Consider the following 27,213-nt stretch of genomic DNA (forward strand, 5'->3'; position numbering starts at 1 on the left):
GAGCTCAATACTTCAAGTTCAAAATGCATTTGTTCCTGATCTATGCATATTCACTGAATATGAATCCCTTCTTTCTCCTGCATGGGGCTTATATTACTGTGTAACCCCAATGAGTCCAGCTTCTGAGCTAATTTACAACCGTGTGTAACTCCGCTGAATATGATTCTGATCCCATTTATAAACTCAGACACAAATTATGTCACAATCAGTCACATCTGAACCCAAAGCTTCTCTCGTTATTTAAGTGGAGTCATCAGACAGCTTCTGGGTGTAAACTAGAGCAGAATTTGTTGACTGAACAAAAAATATTGTTAGAAAAGGAAGCTTGAGGCCACATTGAGGTCAATGGAGATTTTTGCACTGGACTATGATGGGCTCAGATGGTTATTATAAGTGCAAAGGATCTGCACCTCTTTACACTGAGTCTGAATTTGCTTCCATAGAATGTTTAATTCTGAATGAGCAGCACTGAATTCTGACTTTGAAAGTCAATCTAGACTCCTCTTTGTTTCTCTCTTTAGGATATCATTGTTCAAAGTGCCCATCTGGTTCTTTGTTCCAGTTCTGAAAATTATCTTCTGTCTGTGTATATATCTAGAGTTGTACACATCACTATAGTATCTTAGGTTACCTCTGTGAGCCATCATCTTCCCCTTCAACTGGAAGAACTAATTACATGTGAGATTACAATCCAACTTTATCTTGTCACAGACAGGTCCCTAGGAGACTTAATCACTTACGGGTCATTTCATTCAAGGGATGCTGCACACTTTTTTCCAAAAACATTGTATAGGGAAAACACACAGAGGCCAAAAACCAAAAGAAGGACACTCACAGCAATGTCAGCAGTAATGAGAGATATGCCTCTCCAAATATTGACTGCCATGTGGATGCTAACTCACCCATGGAGGTCAGAATTTGTGGCTGGTCCAGTAATTGTTCCATCTAAACAAGCATACCTCTCAAAATCTGGCCCTAAGAATCCAAAAACCAGATTTTAAAGGTATTTAGATACCGAACAATCCAGATAGGCACCTAATAGAATTTTCAAAAGCACTTTGGCAATTAACTCTTACCAAAATCAATGGAGTTAGATGTCTCAGTGCTTTTGAAAATGTGCATCTTTGAGCACTTAAATATCTTTCAAAATCCTGCATCTAGTGGCCAGATAGTTCCTCGCACTTTTGAAAATGAGATATAGGCGCCTATGTCGTTTAGGCATTGCTGAAATTTTTACACTTAGTCTCAATATTGTCTAGTCACACGGAGTTCCATCACTAATTTTACTGTGTGTGGGGGGGAAGTGTTTCCTTTTATCAATTCTAAATTTATTTGAATGCTCCTTGTGATGAGGGAGCTCTGATTTATCTACTGTGATCCACTCATTATTCTGCAACTCTGTATCATGTCTCCTTTTACTAGTCTCTCTAGAGGATGTTATACAGTACAAAACCTGCCTCCCTGCCCTGTTTTCTTCTTGAGAGCAAACTGAAAAGTAACTGTGCCTCTTGTTTAAAATACATACATACATACATACATACATACACACACACACACACACACACACACACACACATATATAGAGAGAGAGCATTCAGTTAGAAAGATCCTTTTGATTAATTATCTTATTTGGTTTTCCCCATCTCAGAAATTATTTGAAAATGTTCAGGGTGCATGTTTTCTGTGAAAGATACACCATCCTTGCATATGTTGCTGGGAGAAACAGAATGTGTATAGAATGTATAGAAAGAGTATAGCACAGTCCAGAGCTCAGCTGTTCCAAGGAGTCGTAATTAGAACTGGGCAAAAATTTCCATTCAAATTTTTACCACTGAAAAAGTGGGGTTTTTGCTGCTCATGGAAGGTTTATTTCCAGGAAATAAAGAAATGTTTTTCAACTATTTTTCTGAGTAAAAGAAACAAGTTCTGTTGTTATGTGGTGGCAGTGGAGCACAGTGTTCACAGTTTGCAGCCTGTCAGATAGGCCACATCGCACTTTAATGGATCCAATAATTAATTACCGAATTACACATCTTCTAGGAGAGACCGTGCAGCCAGCCTGGTCCCTTTTAGATCTCTCACTGGTTAGGGGACAAGTGCTCATCCAAACAGGACTGCAGACGTGACTGCACATTGCACTAAATATCAGAGCATGTCTGGTTTTCTGTGATCTGAGAGAGCAGCCAGGTGGAAACGACCAAGGGAGAAGGATCAGGAGAATTCTGCTGAATACTGGTCCTAGAACTCTACTCTCAGGTCATAAAGATGAGATGGAGAGAGATGAAGGGAGAAGCAGCAGCGCTGGAGATACCAAGAGTGAGAGAAAAAGTATTAATGATAAAGTTAGAATCAGAAAACGTTTGATAGTTCCATGGATAGAACAGCTGGTCAGCAAATTTTATTTTTGTCTGGTGAGAAATTCCAATATTTCAACGTTTGTTCGTATTTCAGATTCTCCCCTCCATTACGAGGGTTTAATACCACTCTATAGGCACAAAGGGGTTGTATAAACTGGAGATGGATGGTGTAGTTTCCAGCTCAAGAGACATACCCACACTATCTCTGACTAAGTTAATGTGCTAAAAATAGAAATGTAGCCCACTGGCTCTTGTGGCAGGAGGGGCAAGCCGGCCAAGTATGTACCTAGCATCTTGGATGGTATCATAAAAAACAGAAAGAAAGAAAGAAAGAAAGAAAGAAAGAAAGATCATATAAGAGAAGTGACATATAGTAAGATAAATGTACATATTTTACGTTGGTAGCAAATTCAATTAAGTATCTTCCTACAACCATAAACTGTTTATACAACAGGATCAACAGATCCTGCACTCTCCACTTTTTTTTTCTTTTCCTGCATATTTGCAGATGTTACAGCTGCACATTCCCGATAGCTAAAACTAGGGGATGCCTGGCTGCATCTCACTAACTCAAAAGAAAATCAAAATTATTAATTGTGTTTCACTAACTTGAAGCAATCTGAATTTTCTGCAGTGTCTTAAAATCCATACATTTATTGAAAGCTTTCCTCAGGGCCTCCTTTACTTCTTTGTTTCTCAGGCTGTAGATGAGTGGATTGACCATGGGAGTCAGGACGGTGTAAAAGACAGAGAAGAATTTGTTAAAGTCCTTCAATCTGTTGCTATGCGGAAGCACATACACAATCAGTATCGACCCATAGAAAATTGTAACCACAATAAGGTGGGAGGAGCAAGTGGAAAATGTCTTCTTCCTCCCAGTGCTGGAAGGGATTCTCAGGATGGAGGTAATGATGTAAATATAGGATGTCACGGTTAATAGAAACGGAGGCAGTGAGCATATGCAAGCCACAATGGATGTTAAAAGTCCAGTCAGATGAGTATCACTGCAGGAGAGTTTCATCATTGGGAAGGAATCACAGAAGAAATGGTCAATTTCATTGGGACCACAGAAGATTAAGTTGGAGATAAAAAATGTTAATATAGTATTAGCCAGAAAGCCACTTACCCAAGACACTGTAGCTAGCTGGAGACAGAGCCTGCCATTCATGAGGGCTCCATAATGCAGTGGTTTGCATATCGCTAGGTATCGATCATAAGACATGGCTGCTAGGAGATAACATTCTGCAGCTGCTAAGCATCCAAAGAAATAATATTGTGTGAGACACCCATTGAATGAAATGGTTCTGTCCCCTGTCAGGAAACTGGCCAACATCCTGGGCAGGATGTTTGAAGTGTAGCAGGTCTCTAAGCAGGACAAGTTCCCCAGGAAGAAATACATGGGGTTGTGAAGGTGCTGATCAGCCACAACTAGCACAATGATAAGGATGTTCCCAGCCATGGTCAAAACATAGATCACTAGAAACAGCAGGAAGAGAAGGGACTGAAGTTCAGGGAGATCCCCAAATCCCAGGAGGATGAATTCTGTGATGGCTGTTTGGTTTCCCATTCTGGGTTCGTCGTGGGGTTTTTACCTGGGAAAAATAAAAAACTATTAACACAAAGGAAATCTTTGTTTAGCGGTACAGTAACTCTTTGCTTAATGTTGTAGTTATGTTCCTGAAAAATGCAACTTTAAGCGAAACGATGTTAAGCGAATCCAATTTCCCCATAAAAATTAATGTAAATAGGGAAAGTTAGGTTCCAGGGAAATTTTTTTTCACCAGACAAAAAACTATATTATATATACACACTATAAGTTTTAAACAAACAATTTAATACTTTACACAGCAATGATGATTGTGAAGCTTGGTTGAGGTGGTGAAGTTAGAGGGTGGAAGAGGGTGGGATATTTCCCAGGGAATGCCTTACTGCTAAATGATGAACTGGCATTCGGCTGAGCCCTCAAGGGTTAACACGTTGTTAATGTAGCCTCACACTCTGCAAGGTGGCATGAATTGAGGGAAACACAGCAGACAGAGACAGAGACACACACCCCGTGTGTGAGAGAAAGAGAGAGAGAGAGGTACGCATTGCCCCTTTAAGTACGATGACGTCACTCTAAGTACATTTCCTTATAAAGTAGATCAGGAAGTTGAGACAGCATCTGCGGTCAGCAAGTTCCCTTCGTCCTGAGCCCTCTTATGTCCCCCTCTGCTCTATGGAGAAGGGGTAAGTGGGGTGCAGGAGCAGGGGGGACGGGGGACACCCTGACATTACCCTCCCCCCCCCCACCGCACAGCAAGCAGGAGGCTCCCGGGAGCAGCTCCAAGGCAGAGGGCAGGAGCAGCACATGGCAGTGGTGGCAGGGACAGCTGAACTGCTGGCAATTGATAGCCTGCTGGGCGGCTGCCACACAGGGAACTTAGGGGAGCGGGGAGCTGATATGGGGGTTGCTGGTTCACCCTGGTTCCAAGCCCCCAGCAGCTAGCTCCAACAGGCTGCTCTTCCTGCAAGCAGTGGACAAAGCAGGCGGCTGCCAAACAATGTTATAAGGAAGCATTGCACAACTTTAAATGAGCGTGTTCTCTAATTGATCAGCAACGTAACAATGAAACAACACTAATCAGGATGACTTTAAGTGAGGAGTTGCAGTAGTTAATTTTGTGTTGAGATACATCCAATCCACCCAAAACCTTAACAGCATGAGAAGTGAATGGAAAAGTCTCCTGCATCCCTCACCACTACCTTAACTCTTTCAAACCTGTTCTCTGCTCTCTGCGCAGCTTCCCACAGAATACTGAGTCAAGTTCAAAGTCTCAGTCCTTTTGTTTAATGTGCTCAGTGGCTTAGGTCTGGAGCATCTGAAAGATCTGTACTGATTAGTGTGAATAGCACCTCCAGCGATCAGTATCTTTCACTGAGTGCTAAGTTTTTGGCTTGTTTTAATCTTACGTTGTTGCATCTAATTGAAGGGGTTAGTAGGAAGTTTTCGTCCCCTCTGTGGTACTGGAGTTTTACTTGGATTTCCATAAGTGAGTATTACAGATCACCTAATGCTTTGGCATGCGGACCAGGGTCGACAGCACTGCTCCCCTGGCCCAGTGGAAGTCTCCATTGCCAGGGTAAAGCTCACCTGAGCAGGAGACAAAGCTGGCTCAGGAGTCAGTTCCTGGGTGAATTCATTCAGTGGGCTCGGACTCAAGCCCACCACAAACCTCACCACCTTCCACTCCAAGAGTAGGGTGCGCTGCTTTGGCCTGCCTTCTCTAATACAAAAAAGAGCTGAGTTTATGTTGGAAAACAAATCTCCCAAAGCAAAACCCTGACAAACAAATCACTGCACCACACACTCAGTCATCACTTCATGCACGACTGGAAGGGGCTCGGATTTGACAGGGATGAGGGTGTTGTAAGAAGCTGCATGGAACAGGATTATATAGAATATCATATGACATACAGCACTGTAGGTAGCTCACTCCACAACTCCCTTTGGCCTTTGCTCTTATCTCCAACAGATTCTGAAAAACAATGTGCCCCAGCTTCATCAAATGCCGTCTCTCAACGGTGACCTAGTGTATCAACACATCTGAGGGTTATGCATCCCATTGATTTGCAAAATGCAACTGCCTTAACATTGCTGGAGTTGCCATTAATATTTTGTATTTGAATGTGCATTAGAAACTACAGAGAGACAAGGTGGGTGAGGCAATATCTGTTACTGGCCCCACTTCTGTTGGTGAAAGAGACAGAGCTTACACAGAGCTCTTCTTCAGGTCAGTGCACAAGCTCATCTCATTCACCAACAGAAGTTCGTCCAATAAAAGATATTACCTCATCCACCCTTTTGTCTTTAATAACCTGGGACCAATATGGCTACAACTACACTGCAAACAACAAAGTTGGGAGCTATCAATCCAGAGCAGTAGTGTGGGGGGGGAGGGGGAATGGGATGATGCTTACCTGGAACTGCAGGAAGTTTCAGACCATAAACAACGATCTCTAATTTCTTCAGGATTTGGTAGCTACATTCAAGTTTTTCCTTCTCATTTTTCTTCAGGGTGCTGGATTCTCTTAGCATGTTCCAATTGAGTATGTGGTACCTTTATGTCCCATGAGGAAGGTGCAGGTTTCTTTACTCTTTCCCCTCTATTTATGAACTGCAGATACCTGCTTATAATTGTAGCTGTTACAGGAGAAAGCTAGGTCTCCCCTGATCCCACTCCTTAATGGCATTTTTAATTACCGAGTCTGGGGAGTCACAGTTTTCATGGACAGAACAAACAACCAAGGCTGAAGCAGTCAGCTTCTAAAACCCACTGGAAATTATTCTTTTTATTCTTCCTGTATAATTACCCAGGCAGACTGAAATACATTTTTTTCCATCCATTTTGAGCCAGATCCTCTATCGCTCAAGTCATATATGTAATCATTAATTTAAAGGAAAAAAGAAAACCGAAAGAATGGTCTGCAGACAACACACATACAAATAAAAAACCATTTTCATATGCTCTGTTCTTTTAAACAAAACTCTTTTCACACACACAATTATATGCAAACAATCATTTGGATCATGTGGAAGCCACATCTGAGTTCAATGGAGTGAAGTGGGAGGTGAGAGAGACTGATTCTGTTTACTAAAGATGTTTTTTCAGCTCAGTCTCACAAACCGCTTTAGCCTAGAGAGCACAGACAGGGCTTCTCCAGCCAAGATGACACTCAGGGTCCCATACATTTAGAATAGTGGGTCATAGGTCAAATAAGAGTCTATTGGTGAGAGGCAGTAGCTAAGTCGGTGGAAGAATTCTTCCATCAACCTACACAAAAACAGACTGGAAATAAAGTACAATTTTTCATTGGTGAGTGTAATTAACCACTGGAACCAATTACCAAGGCTCATGGTGGATTCTCCATCCCTGACAATTCTTAAATCAAGATTGGGTGTACTTCTAAATGATCTGCTCTAGGAATTATTTTGGGGCAGGTCTCTGGCCTGTGTTTATGCAGGAGATCAGACTAGGTGATCACAATGGTTCCTTCTATATAAATCTATGGTGCACCCACATCTTGAATACTGCGTGCAGATGTGGTCACCCCATCTCAAAAAAGAGGTACTGGAATTGGGAAAGGTTCAGAAAAGGACAACAAAAATGATTAGGGTATGGAACGGCTTCCGTATGAGGAGAGATTAGTAAAACTGGGACTGTTCAGCTTAGAAAAGAGATGACTAAGGGGGGATATGATTGAGGTCTATAAAATCATGACTGGTGTGGAGAAAGTGAATATGGAAGTGTTATTTATTCCTTCTCATAACACAAGCACCAGGGGTCACCAAATGAAATTAAATGGCAGCAGGTTTAAAACAAACAAAAGGAAGTATTTCTTCACAGTCAATCTGTGGGACTCTTTGCCAGAGGATGTTATGAAGACCAAGACTATGACAGGATTCAAAAAGGAACTAGATAAATTCATGGAGGGTAGGTCCATCAATGGCTAGTAGCCAGGATGGGCAGGAATGTTGTCCTTAGCCTCTGTTTTCCAGATGCAGGGAACAGGTGATAGGAGATGGATCACTTGATGATTACCTGTTCTGTTCATGCCCTCTGGGGCACCTGGCATTGGTCACTGATGGAAGACAGGATACTGGTCTAGATGGACCTTTGGTCTGACCCAGTATGGTCGTTCTTATGTTATGTTCCTTCTGGCATTACAATCTACGAATGTAGTGTAAGTCTGCATTTACTCCTTTGACTTGACTTGTGTCACCAGAGAGGTTTTGACACTTTTCTGTAGTGTCAGTCAAGAAACAAGGCATCTGATTCTGATCTCAATGGATTGTTTGATGCAATTGAAAGTCTAAACATTTAAAAACAATAAAGCAAGCAAATTTTATTTTTAAACACAAAAAAAAATCATGTGGCAGTGAGTTCCACAGGTGGTTATTAACTATTTTTGAAAGCTACCAGACTCATGAGTTTCAAACATCTCTTGATGGGACATGGGAAGATTCATGTTTATACTAGTCACAGTTTAAAAAAAAACAAATGGGACATAGGGCTTTCCATGGCAGACAGGTGCCTAACTCACCTAGGCCTTGGGTAGAGTTTACAGAAGTGCCTCTCCTCTCCTCATCCCCTTTGGAAATCTTGCCCATAAACTGTAGTGATGCTGACCCCAGACCCACCCCCTGGGATTTATCCCCATCCCCTCGTAACTCTCTGACCCTCCGATCAGCCCCCAGGGACCCACTTCGGCCTAGGGGGCAGGTTACCCGTTTTGTGGCTCCCCAGACAGTACAGGCACCAGGATCTCACCTGCTCACGAGGCCCCCAAACCAGGATGGTGACAATGATACAAACATAGGATGCCTGGGTTAATGCAAATGCAGGGAGAGTGAATAAAGCCACCAGGATGGTAATGACACACTCCAGCCAGTAGGTGTCATTGCACCTGAGATTTATTATTTGTGTAGTTTCACAGAAAAAGATAAATTTCATTGTGGCCACAGACTGAGAAACTGAGGCAGGGAGAGGCGAGAAATGTCTCCAATCAGTGAAGGAGTCTATAGCCTATTTACACATCTCAAATTTTTGCCCTTTGCCATTGGGTCACTTTTTCTTTGTCACTTATTAGAAACAAGGTCTGGTCTAGAATGGAACTGTACAGGACAGATTCAAAATTACCCAGGTTAATTTCCTTGCTTTTTTAGAACAGCCACGCTGGGTCAGACTAATGGTCCTTCTAACCCAGTATCCTCTCTCTGACAATGGCCAGTGTCAGATGCTTCAGAGGGAATGAACAGAACAGGGCAATTACCGAGTGATCCATTCCCCGTCCTCCAGTCCCAACTGCTGGCAGTCAGAGGTGTAGGGACACCCAGAGCATGGGGCTGCATCCCTGACCATCTTGGCTAAGACTTACTTTCCAGTCTTTGACAGGTCAATTAGTCTCTCTGTGCCTTAGGTTCCCATTTGTAAAATGACTTTGCTACCTCCTAAGCCTGTACTGTGGATAAATACGTTAATATCTGATTCGCTCAAATACTACATTAGTAGGTGGAGCTGGTCAAAAAAATATTTTTTTCATAACAAAAAAAAAGTCTTTGTTCCAAATTTTGCAGGAGGAAAACTTCTGTTTTCTGACAGCAAGTTTTGAACTGATTCAAAATGAAAATTTTGAACATGCAATTTCATTTCAGTTTTTGTGTTTCAGAATCAGAAATGAAATGACAGCTTAACTTGACACAAAATGAAGTTTACCAAATGATTTCAAAATGCTGGTCTAAAATTAAAATTTATTCCAAAAACAGGAATAGCAGCAAAAGTTTTTGTTGGAACTGGCATTTTCCCTGGGATAACGTTGGTTGGGGTTTTTTAAAGAAAAAAATGGTGTTTTTTAAGCTAAGAACTTTTCCAAAGGAATGTTTTGGCCAGCTCTAGTCACAGGGATAGGATCAGGGTGGTCTCTAGCTCCAGCCATTTCCCTAGTCTTTGGGGAAGGAGGGATCTAACACCTGAGCCAGAGCAGATAATCTGACACAAGGTAGAAAGGTGAAGAGCACTTCCAAGGGGAAGGACCTTCCCTTTCATCATTCAAATATACAAAAGTTCACTTGCTGCATGTGCAGAAATGGGAGGAGAGGCAATTTTGTTAGAAAATTCCATACAATAAAATCAATATAAAAGACAAACCAAGCATTAAAATGAGTTGACTCCTTTAAACTCATGCTTGATTCCATTATTTCTTTCTTTCTTACTAACTTTCACTTTGTCCCGTCCCTGTAAATCTGTGGGGGATGGTCTGATATTCTCAGTTGCTTAAGGGACTTGAAACCCCAATTTCACATTAGAAATTAATGGGAGTGGAGAATGGGATTTACATGAGAGCACAGGTAGTGAGGTGCTCAAGTGACATTTCACTATTATTTATTAGTGTGCCTATCACCATGACATCTAGACTCACCACATGGCTAAAAATATATGAATCGGTATTTCAGATAATCTTCCCTGACAGATCAGAACCCTCTGATGGCATTTTAAAATAACTCTAGAAGATAAAAATGGGGGAAAGAATTATGGTGAACGTCTATTACTTTCTCCGGATATTCTGAGCTGACCTACTATTTACTTAAACCTTTCCCGTTCTTCTGATGTACACTCAATGTTATATCCTCTATTTGTCTCATTGGCGTTTTCCTATTATGAAAATACATGTATATCAATGTTTTCAAACAACCTCTGCTATGATTTGGAAGATTCTCAAATGTAAGACATGGTGATAACAGAATGGCCGCAGAGAATAAAGGAAGAGAAAGGGGCGGCTATACTGCATAGGGGCTACTGGATTTCATTAGAGTTCCATTATGAATGTCGGCTGGTTATATGATGTCATGCCTGCAGAGTTTAAGACTGGAGGACCCAGCAGATGATAGCATATGCTGAATTTTGATGGGCCTTTCATTCATGCTGTTTTAGGCCTTCTTGTCCCTTGGTCTCCTGCATTTAGCTTTCCTGGGGTTTGTCTACAATGCAATTAAACTCACAGCTGGCCCATGTCAGCTGACTTGGGCTCAGGCTAAGGGGCTGTTTAATAGCAAGATCCCAGAGCCTGGGCTCAACCCGAGCACAAATGTCCACACAGCATTTAAACGGTCCCTGAGCCTGACCCACAGGCCACACAGCAAATAAGTGGCAGACCTAGGAAGCAAATGTGCCCACAGCCTAGATGGAAGGGGGTAGCTGCTGCTGCATAGGAATTCCGATGAGAACTTAACACATGCACTGTACTGGATGAGTAGTATGAATAATGGAGACCGGATATCAGCAGCATCTCTGAGCTGGGAGAGCAGCAGACATATTATAGAAAGACCTCTCTAGACAGCTGCAGAAAATGCAGGCTAAGAAAGGGTCGGCTTTAGAGCAAGATTCTCCGCTCTAGCAAACTTGAATAATCCTGTTTATTTCAATGGGGGCAACACTGATGTACACCAGCAGGTAATCTGACCCACTGACTCCATCACAGCTATGGCAGTTTACACCGAGTTGAATATGGCCTGTACTGTTTTATTGGTGAGCTCGAGGAAAGGCATGTTACACTTCAGAATGACCACAAGGTGGAAAACTGTGGCAGTGAACGAATTGGCCACTGGATTCCTACTGGAAAAAGTGATTTATTCTTTGAGATGTCCATTAGATGGCAGTATGGTCAGGAATGAGTAATGAGCAGCTATTCCATGAAATACCCACTAAAAAGGCAGCAGAAGATGAATATTGGCAAAAGGCAGCAGATTGTAATGGATCGTACAGGACAGTCATCACTCAGAAAGTTAACTAGTGCTTTATCACGATCTGAAACATTCCTCCCCTGCTCTGGCCCCCAGAGACTCATTGGGCAGTTACATTTGGGTAAAAACAAGTCAATTCACACAGGGCGTTGTTAAGAACAAAGCTTTGGAGACACAAACCTATCCATAATGGTGATGGGTTGAAGTGAGATCTTATTAACACGTTTTGGAACCAAATTGTCCTGATTAAAAAATTTGGAATTGGATAAGAAACAACCATCTCCCACGTGTATTTATACCTGCTCCTGTATTTTCACTCCATGCATCTGATGAAGTGGGTTCTAATCCATGAAAGCTTATGCCCAAATAAATGTGTTAGTCTCTAAGGTGCCACAAGGACTCCTCGTTATTTTCACATGAGTTTGTAATCAGAAATAAGTGAATGGTATTATTGTTACCCTCAAAAAAACCTGTTTAATTCAGGTCAAAATAGGACAGTTATCATCTGAAAGAAAACTTACTGATAGAAATGCCAACTTCTGGGAATCAGATATGGACAATATATGGTGATGCACAACCACAGTGGTTACATAGACTATAACAGAATATTTACATTCATTGACGTGTGTGCACACAGATCTGTGCATGCATGTATATTGTACCTCTGCACAAACCACTGTCCTCTTCTGCTTGGTGTCAGAGTCTCACGTTTGCTCCTTTCTACACCTAGCAGAGCAAGTTTTCTTGAGTTCAAGTGACAGCATTGCTTGGTAACCAGGAAGGCTGGGATTTCTGAAGAAGCCTAATTACACATCCAAATCCCAGTTGGATATGGGTGCCTAACTCTCTTGGGCTCTTTTGAAAATCTCAGCCAAATTTAATGTGGTCAAGGGTTAGGTCCCTCACCGATGCAGTGCTGTGATATTTAAGATTGAGAGGTGAGACTCTGTATAAACATCTTCACACCTGTTTTACCCTCCCTCAAATCATAAATACATAGTCATGCACAAAGGCACCATTGTTTAATGGCTGCATTTCCTTTTGCAACCATGCCACGACACTTCAAATACAGCTGCCCAAAACGTTTCCTGGATTTTTTCAGGCCCATCTTTGAGAAATCCTGAGAGATGCTGTGGAAGAATAGAGGCCCAATCAAAGAGATTGTCACCAAGTCCATTTAAGATTGTAGGATATCCTCATAAGAGGTGGCCATGAATGATCAAAAGGACTCAAGCCTGACAACACTTCAGACTATTTTCTGTGCATTTGGGAGAGGTAGGAGTATCTCAGGAATGAGAATCTCAGCATGCAGATGTGGTCAAATGCTTTGGTGGTGAATGCAGCTGTGGTCAAACACATTGTGTAGGATGAGTTCCAGCCAATGACACTTGTACTTCTCATGTAGCAAGAAGCTATCACACTAGTGACCAGCATGGGATGAAATGTGTGTCCAGTTAAGAAATGTAGCAGTGATAGAGATGAAGAGACATGCTATGGGGTTCTAACAAACACCGTGCCCTGGGCCCCACTGCTCAGCTCCCATGCACTGGTGATGACCCAAGCCAGAGATAATTTGTGGTGGCAATTCCTTGCTTCTTAGCTCTGTCATTGTCCTCACTGGTGGCACATGGCTCAAACCATTCATCCTTACTGTGTGCCATGCCTCCCCTACCTACATTTTGCAGGTGTTACTGTCTGAGCAGCTAGTTTTCAATGAGAGTGTAGTGAGTCACTGTGGCTCCCCTCCTGCCCAGCAGAGGGAGCGCCCCTGCAGACACCCAAGTGGGCGGAGCCACTGCCACCTGTTCCCGCCCCCCCGGAAGTCAAGGGGCGGGACAGGAAGTATAAAAGCTGGCCACCAGAGCTCAGTCGGGCCCCAGCCGCTGAAGGGAGCAGACGCGCCGCCGGGAGCTCACGATTGGGAAACCTCCAGGACCAGAGGCAGTTGCCCTGATTGGATGGAGCTTCCCCACGCCCACTACGAGGAGGAGCCGCCGGAGCCCCCCCGCGCCCATTACTGGGAGGAGCCACTGGAACTTCCCCGTGCCCGCTACGAGGAGGAGCCGCCAGAGCCTCCCCGTCCCTGCTGTTATCCGGAGGAGCCGCCCGAACACGCCTGGCTGGACTTCCCCGAGGAGCTGCTGGACCTGCCACCAAGCCCCGGTCGAGAGGAACCTATGCTGGTAGACTGGCCTGGGACCGGTGTCACGGAGGAAGTAGGCCCTGAGGGGGAAACTGGAAGTAGCCCGGGGGTAGCCGACCCCGGTCAGGCTGCAGACACGCACGAGCCTATGTCAGTGTGTAGCGGTCAGGACATAAGAACATAAGAACATAAGAAAGGCCGTACCGGGTCAGACCAAAGGTCCATCTAGCCCAGTATCTGTCTACCGACAGTGGCCAATGCCAGGTGCCCCTGAGGGAGTGAACCTAACAGGCAATGATCAAGTGATCTCTCTCCTGCCATCCATCTCCATCCTCTGACGAACAGAGGCTAGGGACACCATTCTTACCCATCCAGGCTAATAGCCATTTATGGACTTAGCCACCATGAATTTATCCAGTCCCCTTTTAAACATTGTTATAGTCCTAGCCTTCACAACCTCCTCAGGTAAGGAGTTCCACAAGTTGGCTGTGCGCTGCGTGAAGAAGAACTTCCTTTTATTTGTTTTAAACTGCTGCCTATTAATTTCATTTGGTGACCCCTAGTTCTTGTATTATGGGAATAAGTAAATAACTTTTCCTTATCCACTTTCTCAACATCACTCATGATTTTATATACCTCTATCATGTCCCCCCTTAGTCTTCTCTTTTCCAAACTGAAGAGTCCTAGCCTCTTTAATCTTTCCTCATATGGGACCCTCTCTAAACCCCTAATCATTTTAGTTGCTCTTTTCTGAACCTTTTCTAGTGCTAGAATATCTTTTTGAGGTGAGGAGACCACATCTGTACACAGTATTCGAGATGTGGGCGTACCATGGATTTATATAAGGGCAATAATATATTCTCAGTCTTATTCTCTATCCCCTTTTAATGATTCCTAACATCCTGTTTGCTTTTTGACCGCCTCTGCACACTGCGTGACATCTACAGAGAACTATCCACGATAACTCCAAGATCTTTTCCTGACTCGTTGTAGCTAAATTAGCCCCATCATGTTGTATGTATAGTTGGGGTTATTTTTTCCAATGTGCATTACTTTACATTTATCCACATTAAATTTCATTTGCCATTTTGTTGCCCAATCACTTAGTTTTGTGAGATCTTTTGAAGTTCTTCACAATCTGCTTTGGTCTTAACTATCTTGAGTAGTTTAGTATCATCTGCAAACTTTGCCACCTCACTGTTTACCCCTTTCTCCAGATCATTTATGAATAAATTGAATAGGATTGGTCCCAGGACTGACCCTTGGGGAACACCACTAGTTACCCCTCTCCATTCTGAGAATTTACCATTAATTCCTACCCTTTGTTCCCTGTCCTTTAACCAGTTCTCAATCCATGAAAGGACCTTCCCTTTTATCCCATGACAGCTTAATTTACGTAAGAGCCTTTGGTGAGGGACCTTGTCACAGGCTTTCTGGAAATCTAAGTACACTATGTCCACCGGATCCCCCTTGTCCACATGTTTGTTGACCCCTTCAAAGAACTCTAATAGATTAGTAAGACACGATTTCCCTTTACAGAAACCATGTTGACTATTGCTCAAGAGTTTATGTTTTTCTGTGTGTATGACAATTTTATTCTTTACTGTTGTTTCAACTAATTTGCTCGGTACCGACGTTAGACTTACCGGTCTGTAATTGCCGGGATCACCCCTAGAGCCCTTTTTAAATATTGGCGTTACATTAGCTAACTTCCAGTCATTGGGTACCGAAGCCGATTTAAAGGACAGGTTACAAACCTTAGTTAATAGTTCCACAACTTCACATTTGAGTTCTTTCAGAACTCTTGGGTGAATGCCATCTGGTCCCGGTGACTTGTTAATGTTGAGTTTATCAATTAATTCCAAAACCTCCTCTACTGACACTTCAATCTGTGACAGTTCCTCAGATTTGTCCCTTACAAAAGCCAGCTCAGGTTTGGGAATCTCCCTAACATCCTCAGCCGTGAAGACTGAAGCAAAGAATCCATTTAGTTTCTCCGCAATGACTTTATCATCTTTAAGCGCTCCTTTTGTATTTTCATCGTCAAGGGGCCCCACTGGTTGTTTAGCAGGCTTCCTGCTTCTGATGTACTTATACAACATTTTGTTATTACCTTTGGAGTTTTTGGCTAGCCGTTCTTCAAACTCCTCTTTGGCTTTTCTTATTACACTCTTGCACTTAAGCTGGCAGTGTTTGTGCTCCTTTCTATTTGCCTCACTAGGATTTGACTTCCACTTTTAAAAGGAAGTCTTTTTATCTCTCACTGCTTCTTTTACATGGTTGTTAAGCCACGGTGGCTCTTTTTTAGTTCTTTTACTGTTTTTCTTAATTTGGGGTATACATTGAAGTTGGGCCTCTATTATGGTGTCTTTAAAAAGGGCCCACGCAATTTGCAGGGATTTCACTTTAGCCACTGTACCTTGTAACTTTTGTCTAACTAACCCCCTCATTTTTGTATAGTTCCCCCTTTTGAAATTAAAGGCCACAGTGTTGGGCAGTTGAGATGTTCTTCCCACCACAGGGATGTTGAATGCTATTGTATTATGGTCACTATTTCCAAGCGGTCCTGCTATAGTTACCTCTTGGACCAGCTCCTGCGCTCCACTCAGGATTAAATCTAGAGTCGCCTCTCCCCTTGTGGATTCCCGTACCAGCTGCTCCATGAAGCAGTCATTTAAAGTAGCGAGAAATTTTATCTCTGCATTTCGTCCTGAAGTGAAATGTTCCCAGTCAATATGGGGATAATTGAAATCCCCCACTATTATTGGGTTCTTAATTTTGATAGCCTCTCTAATTTCCCTTAGCATTTCATCATCACTATTACCGTCCTGGTCAGGAGGTCGATAATAGATCCCTACTGTTATATTTTTACTAGAGCATGAAATTTCTATCCATAGAGACTCTATGGAACCTGTGGATTCGCTTAAGATTTTTACTTCATTTGAATCTACACTTTCTTTAACATATAGTGCCACTCCTCCCCCTGCACGGCCTGTCCTGTCCTTCCGATATATTTTGTACCCCGGAATGATTGTGTCCCATTGATTGCTCTCAGTCCACCAGATTTCTGTGATGCCTATTATACCTATATCCTCCTTGATCACAAGGCACTCTAGTTCACCCATCTTATTATTTAGACTTCTGGCATTTGTGTACAAGCACTTTAAAAACTTGTCCCTGTTTATTAGCCTGCCTTTTTCTGATGTGCCAGATTCTTTTTTATGTGACTGTTTATCATCTGATCCGGCCCTTACATTATACTTCTCATTCCTCTGCTCCCGACTATAACCTGGAGATTCTCTATCATCAGACTCTCCCCTAAGAGAAGTCTGTGTCCGATCCACATGCTCCTCTGCAGCAGTCGGCTTTCCCCCATCTCCTAGTTTAAAAACTGCTCTACAACCTTTTTAATGTTTAGTGCCAGCAGTCTGGTTCCACTTTGGTTTAGGTGGAGCCCATCTCTCCTGTATAGGCTCCTCCCATCCCAGAAGTTTCCCCAGTTCCTAATGAACGTGAACCCCTCCTCTCTACACCATCGTCTCATCCACGCATTGAGACTCTGAAGCTCTGCCTGCCTACCTGGCCCTGCGCGTGGAACTGGGAGCATTTCTGAAAATGCCACCATAGAGGTCCTGGATTTCAGTCTCTTCCCTAGCAGCCTAAATTTGGCTTCCAGGACATCTCTCCTACCCTTCCCTATGTCATTGGTACCTACATGTACCACGACCACCGGCTCCTCCCCAGCACTACACATAAGTCTATCTAGATGCCTCGAGAGATCCGCAACCTTCGCACCAGGCAGGCAAGTCACCATACGGTTCTCCCGGTCATCACAGACCCAGCTATCTACATTTCTAATAATCGAATCTCCCATTACTAACACCTGCCTTTTCCTAGAAACTGGAGTTCCCTCCCCCGGAGAGGCAACCTCAGTGCGAGAGGCAACCCCAGCACCATCTGGAAGGAGGGTCCCAACTACGGGAAGGTTTCCCTCTGCTCCCATCGACTGCTCTACTTCCCTGGGCCCTTCTTCCTCCTCAACAGCACAGGAGCTGTCTGAGTGGAGGTGGGACAATTCTACAGTGTCCCGGAAAGCCTCATCAACATACCTCTCTGCCTCTCTCAGCTCCTCCAGTTCCGCCACCCTGGCCTCCAAAGCCCGTACATGGTCTCTGAGGGCCAGGAGCTCCTTGCACCGACTGCACACATACGCCACCCGCCCACAGGGCAGGTAATCATACATGCGACAGTCAGTGCAGTCTGCTCTGTGGGCTGCATCTGTGACTCTGCTACCAGCACTGACCTGCCTCCTGGGCTGCTTTTCTGGTCCCTCTGGTTGGCACGGCTCTGCTCCCCAGCTCAGCTCGGGACCCTGCTCTCTCCTTAGCTTGGCCTCACTCTGTCTGACACAGGCAATTCCAGCTTACACGGAGGATGGGACCCACCCTGGCCTCTTGACTCCCTGATTAGCCTTCCCGCCCTGTCCATCAGGCTGACCTGGAGCATTGGCCTCTCCCCATTCTTTGAGTACTGGGAGATAGCCAACCAAAACACCCCCACTGAATTTTAGTAAAGGGACAACAGTCCCCATACGTGAAGGCTCCAGATTTCCTTAAAGTCCTCAGTCCCTTGGTTAGAATGCTCCCATTAGTATATGCTCAAAGTCCAGAGGCCTGAGCAAGAAAGAGGCCAGAGCAGGAAAGAGGCAAAATGGAGATGTTTCTAGCCCAGGACCTTTTAGCTTCTGTCAAGGGCCAAGTAAAGGGAAGTCTGTTCTCAACGTGAAAGATGGTGTTTGGAGTCACATGGGAAAGTTACATGTCCATCACCCCCACTCATATTCTAGTTTGAACATTCAGAAGAAATCCATTGGGTGTAGACAGGTCTTTTCCAGTGTCCACTGTGAGCTAAGGTTCCTTAATGAGCCATTCAACTTGACTTGTCCCTTCATGTAATCACTAAATACCTTGTGGGCGTTACCAAAGGTGCAAACATGTAGTGAGCATAGCTAATATTCATAACCTCAGATACCAAGATGATCCATGCATAGAAATAGCATAATCATAAGTACCAGCTATTTCGCATACATGACTATTCCCAAAAGAGATTCTGAAAAATCACACACCACATACCTGAGCCCTTATGTGACAGCACCATGCCCCACTGGAGTTTTGGGATCTGATATGTAAGAACAGAGATGGAGCTAGTGACATGACTCCATTTAGCCTAAAAGGGTCAGGTTAATTTTCAGCTCTGCAGGTGTGACTGCACCTTTAGTCAGTGAAGGCATCCTGGCACATGTTTAGGTTAATGGGCTTCAGTGTTCCTTTGCAGTTAACTTTTTAATGTTCATAAACCTGGTATATTCTGAGGTGGTTTAAAGCATAACACAGGGTTTTAGGTTTGCAAATCTGTGAACCTCTGCCTCTTTGAGATTTTATTATTTATTTATTTATTTATTTATTTTGCTGGTCATAATGTGGGAGGGTCTCCTCTCCACCCTCTGCTCATGAGGTTATGAATGTGTCTTGTAGCACTCTTCTGAACACCAGTTGGAAGGATTTTTTTTCAGTAGGTGTGGACTGATACTTTTCTCTTAGAAGGGATGTAATTTTCTCAGGTACACACTGATTAACACAGAAAACAATTGGGGCTGTTAATCTTTCTTCAAATTCCATAGAAAATTAAGTTCAGCTATATTTTCCAGTACAGTGATGAAATGGGTGTTTGTATATACAAATATCGACATGCTTAACTGCTCACTTCCCCCTCCCACCCAAATATGTAGTATTTCAGTCTGTTTATATGGAATATGGGAGTTGTATGAGGAGCCATTTCAGCATGTGTATGACTTATTAAAAGATAAATTTTAAGTAGAACAGTATCCTAAACTGTATTGTGGTATTGTATCTAAACACTGCATTTCAATGGGAGACTCAACTTCCTTTATAGGAACAGAACAGACTCCTGAAACTCTTATCACAAAAGTGGTCCATAGACATGCAAATAGTCCCATTGTCTTCAATGGGATCGATCAAAAGATTAAGGGTTTACAGGATTAGGTTCCAAGTTTGTAAATTGTTCTGGATGAAACTGACAATGCCTCAGCTGTCAGATCGGAAGGAGCGTTATTCGAATAAAGGCAGGTAGATGTGTGATAAGTATTAGCTCCCTTGCTAAGATGAGGAACATATTTTCAGCAAAGTCCTTGGCAGATTCCTGAGGTCTTGGCTACACTTGCAGATTTGCAGCACTGCAGCAGGGTGTGAAAAAACACCTCCTCCAGCGCTGCAAGTTGCGGCGCTGCAAAGCGCCAGTGTGATCAGAGCCCCAGCGCTGGGAGCACGACTCCCAGCGCTGTACGTTAATCCCCATAGGGAGGTGGAGTAAGGACAGCGCTGGGAGAGCTCTCTGCCAGCGCTGGCGCTCCGACCACACTCGCGCTTCAAAGCGCTGCCGTGGGAGCGCTCCTGTGGCAGTGCTGTGCAGCACTAAGTGTAGCCATAGCCTGAGGCAGCTGGTTTAAGGCCATCAGTGTCTGGCATTATAATCTTCACTTATAGTTCTCTCACCCGCAAAGCTGGAAAACAAGGAATTTGTTTTCTTTGTTGTGTTGCTCCAGTTCCAATTAAAAAAATGCATGTTAGACTAGTTTGGCTGCAAAGATTAATTCTATACACACTGGGACAACACCTGATTCCTGTCAGGCTGCAGAACTGGGCTGACATCAGAATCCAAACATCCTCTACTCAGTGCAAACAGAGGCGTTCCTCAAATGATTGGGACTTGATGTGATGCAGTATGAATGTCTTGAATAATTCAGACAAATGGGGAGAAAAAGAATAAAAAACACTGTTAAAACACCTTCTGTTTCCCCCCACCACCCCTCTCCTCTTGCGGACTCCTGACCAACTTAACAGCACAATAGATATGCAAACAAACTTAAACAATGCCTTTGTTTACATTTGTTAGCATATGTATTATGCTTTGAGGAAAAGAGCGTAGCCCCCCCCCCACTCCAGATGAGCGGAGGGGGCTAGCTCCAAGTTTTTCCGGTACCCCGTACCCGCTAAATATCTCTTGCCCATACTGCGTACTGGAGGGTACCGCCCTACTTGCACTACTTGTTAAAATAGATATAACATGGGCTAGGGTAGGGTCTGAAGCGAAGCTGCTTTAGTCTCCAGTCGTGTTTTCCTGAGCTTCATTGGGCTTCATGTCCTGCTCTTACACAGTGTCTGTCAACGTTTCTAGACCACTGTACCCCTTTCAGGAGTCTGATTTGTCTTGCGTACTCCCCAAGTTTCACCTCACTTAAAACTATTTGCTCACAAAATCAGACATAAAAATACAAAAATCTCACAGCGCACTGCTACTGAAAAATTGATGACTTTCTCATTTTTAACATATAATTATGAAATAAATCAATTGGAATATAAATATTGTACTTACATTTCAGTGTATAGTCTATAGCTCAGTAGACACAAGTCATTGTCTATATGAAATTTTAGTTTGTACAGACTTTGCTAGTGTTTTTTCTGTAGCCTGTTGTAAAACTAGGCAAATCTTAAGATGAGCTACACGTACCTCTGGTTGAGAATAACTGCTCCTACAGAGTCATAGAGTCATTAGGGAAAAGTGGAGATGAGGAGACCTTTTAAAACTTGGGATCCCAGTCTTTTTAGGGCCTATATCAGATTCCACAGGGGGTACCACTGGGCTTGTGGAAGACTTGAACTTGTGTCTGCTTAAATCTCAGAGAATGGCAGGCGATTGTGCTCAGTAAGATGGTGAAGGTAAAATGGACTCAGCCGTAATACTGAGCATTCATTCATTGTAAGATGAAAGACTTCTACAGACACACACACACACAAATGCACACACATATATGATACCTACGTGGGTAGCAGAGGATAGAGGTGCGGAAAGTGCAGCTATACTTTATAATGGGCACTAGGGGCAGCAGAGGGTAAGGAGAGACTATACTCTACAATGTATCAGAGTCCTATCGCACCTTATAGACTAACAGACATATTGGAGCATAAGCTTTCGTGGGTGAATACCCACTTTGTCAGATGAATGTATAATTTATACTGTATAATGAGCACTAGGGGGCAGCAGAAGGTGAGGGGTGCGGAAGGGACGGCTACAATTTATAATGGGCACTAGAGGCAGCAGAGGGTGAGCGGTCGGGAAGAGGCGTCTACACTGTATAATGGGCACTAAGGGTCAACCAGGGTTTCAGACCAGTGTTTTGTGTCCATTCTTATGATCTCTCGATCACACCTGATCATGGGGAATGACACATGGACAGCAGTAACCATTAAAACACTGATTTTAGTTAAAATATTGTTTAAGTGATTAAGAGTTGATAAACTTGGAATTTAACATTTCAATTTAAAACTTGGAAAAAAATGTAATCAAAGCTGCGTGACAATTCAGATCTGTCCCTTTTTTATATATTCTTGCCCTATATTCAGCCAGTATCTTTCAAAGAGCTAAGCAATAAGATTTCTTACACAGCTGCTATATTTTTGTCAGATTACTTAAAAAACAAACAAGAAAAGGAAAAGGAAAGACCTGTCAGGTCACGTGTATCCTAACTCCTTACCTGATCCCCATCACCCTGGTATCTGGGCACCTCACTGCCTTTAATGTATCTATCCTTCCACTACCCCGTGCGTTGCTATTACTCCTGCTTTACAGGTGGGACCTGGTGCACAGAGGGGCCAATTTTATATTGGGCACCTCAAGATGCAGGCCAGCCAGGCGGATTGGAAATCGATGGGCATTAGGTATGGCTGCTACTCAGGCACCTGGGTGCATTGTTAGGTACCTACTGGCCTTTGGAAATCTGGCCTGAAAGTTACAGAAGGACTTGTTGATAAAGCATGGAAATGAACCAATATCTGCCAGCGCTTCTAACACGGGAGCAGCCTTCATTCCTCTCTAACCTCCCCTTCTCCATGCTACACACCAGAGTTTACTTTTCTTGGTTGCACTGTCCTGGCGAGGGTGCTGAGAGATCAGAGAGGTGAGGTGGGTAACTCAGAGCTGGTAGCTGCTGCTGCTCACGGTGCTCAGGGAGGAGACATTGGCTATGAGCAGACTTGGCAGAATGAGATTTCATTTTTGTGATTTGGACCACTAATATTGATTTTTATTAAGGGTTTTTCCCCAGTTATTAACTAATTTAATGTTTACTGTTGTGGGAAAATTCAACGGGGGTGGGGTTGGGGTAGCGCTGACAACAGGGGTACAGGGGAACTCCCAGCAGTGACAGGGGAGATACTGGTGGCTCCCTGCACTACTGAGGGGTCCAAGACACCAGAATGCAAGGAGCAGGGAAGGCAGCTGCTCTGACCCTGCTTTTGAATAGCTCTGTCATAGGTCTCACCCCCACTCTGAACTTTAGGGTACAGATGTGGGGACCTGCATGGACACTTCTAAGCTTAATTACCAGCTTAGATCTGGTCTCGCTGCCACCATCCAGAATTTCTGAGTACCCGGATCACTCCCTTTCCCCCAAAAACCTTTCCCTCCCTGGGTAGCCTTGAGAGACTCCTCCACCAATTCCCTGGTGAGTCCAGATCCAGTTCCCTTGGATCTCAAAAACAAGGAAGAATTACTCCTTCCCTCTCCCCTTTCCCCCCCCCCCCCCACCAATCCCTGGTGAGTCCAGATCCAATTCACTTAGATCTAAAAAAAAAGGGAAAAAATCAATCAGGTTCTTAAAAAGAAGGCTTTTAATTAAAGAAATGAAAGGTAAAAGAAAGAAAAAAAACCTCTGGGGGACAGCATATCAGCTAATGTCACAGACAATAGACTGAAAACACAGGATGTTTCCCTGGGCAAAAATCTTAATACACACAAGAATACCCAATTTGATAATTCCCTGAATGGCACCAAGACAAGTCACAAAAGAAAATAAACATAAACCTATTTATTCCTTTCTAAAATTACTATTCTGATAAGAGGCTGGTTCCTTGATCTTTTTCACTCCAGCTGAAACTGAAACTGACTAAACAAAGGAAACTTCCCTCCTTCCTTTTGAAACATCTTGGTCCCCCATTGGTTCCTCTGGTCAGGTGTCAGCTAGGCTAGGTGAACTTCTTAACCCTTTACAGGCAAAAGAGGCATTAACCCTTAACTATCTGTTTATGACAAGCTCCATCCATGGGCAGAAGCCATTCAGCAGTGGTGGGCCTCCCCCACAGCGAGGCCCTCCTCCTCCTCCTCTACCTCCTGACAGACACGCTGGGGCTCTCAGCTCTGGCAGCCTTTCCTGCACCTGGCGCCTGCAGGGATGGGTGTCACTGGCCCCATGGCCATGCATGGAATACTCAGCAGCTCTGCTGTCCCAGCCCCTCTCGCTCACTCCCGGGACAACTGGGTGCAGAAGGCTCCATGCCCGGCCACTGGGCCGGTGACACCATCCCTGCAGGCGCAAGGTGTGGGGAAGGCTGCACTAACGCCGACTGTTGCTGATATAGTTTGTTGTTGGTTTCAGAGTGTCAGCTGATATCGACGTTTACCAACACCTATCAATGGAAATCAAATCCTGCTGAGCTGAGATATACATTTCAAAGAAGGCTAAAGGCATTAGCTGTCCAAATCCCATTGGAATCAAAGGGCCCCATCCTTGAAGTCAGTGGAAATTTGATCTCTGACTTCAGTGGGAAAAGGCTCGGACAGAACAGAATTATTCCTGGGGTTTCAAAATAACCTTGTGCATAATTCTGTGCAGGATCAGGGCCTTACTGAGCAGTTAATAAGGATTAGTAAATCGGTCTAATAAAGGATATGACCTCACCCACCTTGTCTCTCTGACGGTCAGCAATGACAGAGAGACAGTCAAGCAGACTAGACAGCCACCAACAGAGAAAGAATTAATATTTTTTAAATCAAAGATGAAGAAAATGTAGAGCTGATAAAAACTTCTGATTGGCATTTTTGATGGAAAATGTGTCATTGAAGATCAAAATCTTCCCTGGGAACATATCATTTTCTAGAAAATGTTGTTCAGGAAGTTATAGTATAGAGCAGTGGTTCCCAAACTTTTCGGCATCACTCACCCTTTTTAATTTTCGAGAAACCCTCACAGGGGACTGGGGTACATGACTTATGAGGAGAGACTAAGGGAAGAGTGGGGAGCAGCCTTCAATTACCTAAAAGGGGGTTCCAAAGAGGATAGAGCTTGGCTCTTCTCAGTGGTAGCAGATGACAGAACAGGGAGCAATGGTCTCAAGTTGCAGTGGGGGAGGTCTAGGTTGGATATTAAGAAACACTATTTCACTAGGAGGGTGGTGAAGCACTGGAATGGATTACCTAGAAATGTTGTGGAATCTCCATCCTCAGAGGTTTTTAAGGCCCAGCTTGACAAAGCCCTGGCTGGGATGATTTAGTTGGTGTTGGCCCTCCTTTGAGCCGTGGGTTGGACTAGATGACCTCCTGAGGTCCCTTCCAACCCTAATCTTCTATGATTCTATGATCTAGTCCAGTCCTCTAATCTCAAGGCAGTACTATGTCATTTTTAAAAACCTCCAATGATGCAGGTCCCACAATTTTATTCCTAATGTCCAGTCTACAGTGCCCTTGATGCACTTAAAGACCATTGCTTTTTGTTCTATCCTAAGAGGTTAAGGATAACTTTTCTCCCTGCTTTTGTAACAACCTATGTACTTGAAAACTTTTATCTTTTGCCCTCTTAGTCTTCTCTTCTCCAGACTAAACAAACCTAGTTTTTTCAATCTTCCCTCATAGGTCATGTTTTTTGGACCTTTAATCATTTTTGTTGCTCTTCTCTGGACTTTTTCCAATTTGTCCCCGTCTTTCCTGAACAGGACTCAATACTTCAGTTGAGGCCTTATCAGCGTGGTATTGAGTGAAAGAATTGCTTCTCTTACCTTGCTTACAACACTCCCGTTAATAGATCCCAGAATGGTGTTTGGGTTTGGTAGCTTGTTTCCAATGGTGTACTGTTGTACCTACTGTTTTTGTACAGTGCCAGCTGCACATGCAAGTATGTACCTGGGGCAAAGGAGAATTGGGGGCAGCAGAGGGTCTGGAATGGGAAAGGGGCAGCTCTGCTCTAGCATGGGGGCACTAGAGATAGCAGAGGAGGAAGGCTGGGAAACGGGGGCGGGGGGAGCTATACTGTGTAGTGGGCATCAAGAGAAGCAAAGGTCAATGTGGCCAATGTTTTATGTAGCCTTCCTAATGATCTCTACACGGCAGCTGATCACAGGGAATGGCAAATAAAATAATTATTTTAACTGAAATCACAGGTTTAATATTCCTTAAAGTGATGAGGAGTCAATCAACTTGGAATTAAAATTTTAAGCTGCAGTGTGAGAAGATTCAGCTCTCGCCTTGTAGTCTAGTCAATATGCAGATTAGACGTGTTTCCCTTCAAGAGTTAAGCAATGGGATTTCATCCCTATTGGCATGGGCAGTGCGTGAGATGCTCCTTGGGGGGGGCCAAGCCCCCAGCCCCATCCCTTCTGCCTGAGGTCCCGCACCCCTCTGCCCCTTCCTCTGCCCCTTATGCCCCCCTACCCTGTCGGAGCCCCGAGCCCCTCTCTTCTCCATGCAGCTGCTGGCCCCATTGCCCCAGCAGTGGGATGCCCCAACCCAGTACCCTCAGCCCTCCCAAGCACTGGGCAGTGCGGCCCCACTGACCGGGGGCCCCCAGCACTAGGCAGCCCCAGAGCCCTCAAGTCCTGGATGAGGCTGTAAACCCAGCCCCAGCCCTGGTGCACTTCCCGGAAGGAGCAGCCTGCCAGAGATGGGGAGGGGGCAAGGGGAAAGCGGCAAGCAGGAAGGGGCTTCGGGGCGAAGCATGGGCAGGGCCATGCTGGGTTGTTTGGGGAGGCTTAGCTTCCCTCAGCCTATGATATGCACCGCCCAGGCCTGACAACAATGTTTTTACCAGAGATCAATTTAAAAAAACAAAGAAACTCCTTTTTCAAAAATACAATTATTCAAGCCACAAATGTTCAACACTTGGCATTATGAACAACAAAGCTTTGGTGACACAAAATTATTCACACGTAGTTAGTTAAGGGTTAAGGTCTATCTGTAAAGGGTTAACACAGACCTGGTGAAACACCTGACCAAAGGACCAATCAGGGAAGAGAATTTGAAAATCCCAGAGAGCGGGAACTTGGGTCTCTGTGTTCTTTGTTCTGTGTTCTTAGCCGTCTGGAAGTACACCAGTCCAGATGCTTAATCAAGTCTGCTCATCTCTCTGAACTAATTTCTTCTATTCAAGCTAGTGAGTATTAGAAGTACTGGGTAATTTCATATAAGAATCCTGTGTCTGCAATTCTGTGTGTTTGTATTGATTATTCGTAATTTTGCCTGTATTGTTTGTACTGAGGAAAAGGGAGAAATTTCTCCAGGGATTAATAAGATTAGACCCTATGAATGTC

The 27,213-nt window shown here is 44.0% G+C and overlaps 2 protein-coding genes across 2 annotated transcripts in view; one reads left to right on the plus strand and one right to left on the minus strand.

Moving 5' to 3' along the window:
- LOC120381226 (olfactory receptor 1020-like) overlaps window positions 1–27,213 on the plus strand; it is a 233,212-nt gene that overhangs the window by 164,394 nt on the left and 41,605 nt on the right. The gene's annotated exons all lie outside the window — the stretch shown is intronic.
- On the minus strand, window positions 2,962–3,927 carry LOC120380142 (olfactory receptor 11A1-like). Its single transcript, XM_039497635.1, has one exon. It carries the CDS (start codon window positions 3,922–3,924, stop codon window positions 2,962–2,964), a length of 963 nt encoding a protein of 320 aa, XP_039353569.1. The 5' UTR covers window positions 3,925–3,927.

Source organism: Mauremys reevesii, linkage group 13 (assembly GCF_016161935.1).
Source record: "Mauremys reevesii isolate NIE-2019 linkage group 13, ASM1616193v1, whole genome shotgun sequence".
Taxonomy (NCBI): domain Eukaryota; kingdom Metazoa; phylum Chordata; order Testudines; family Geoemydidae; genus Mauremys; species Mauremys reevesii.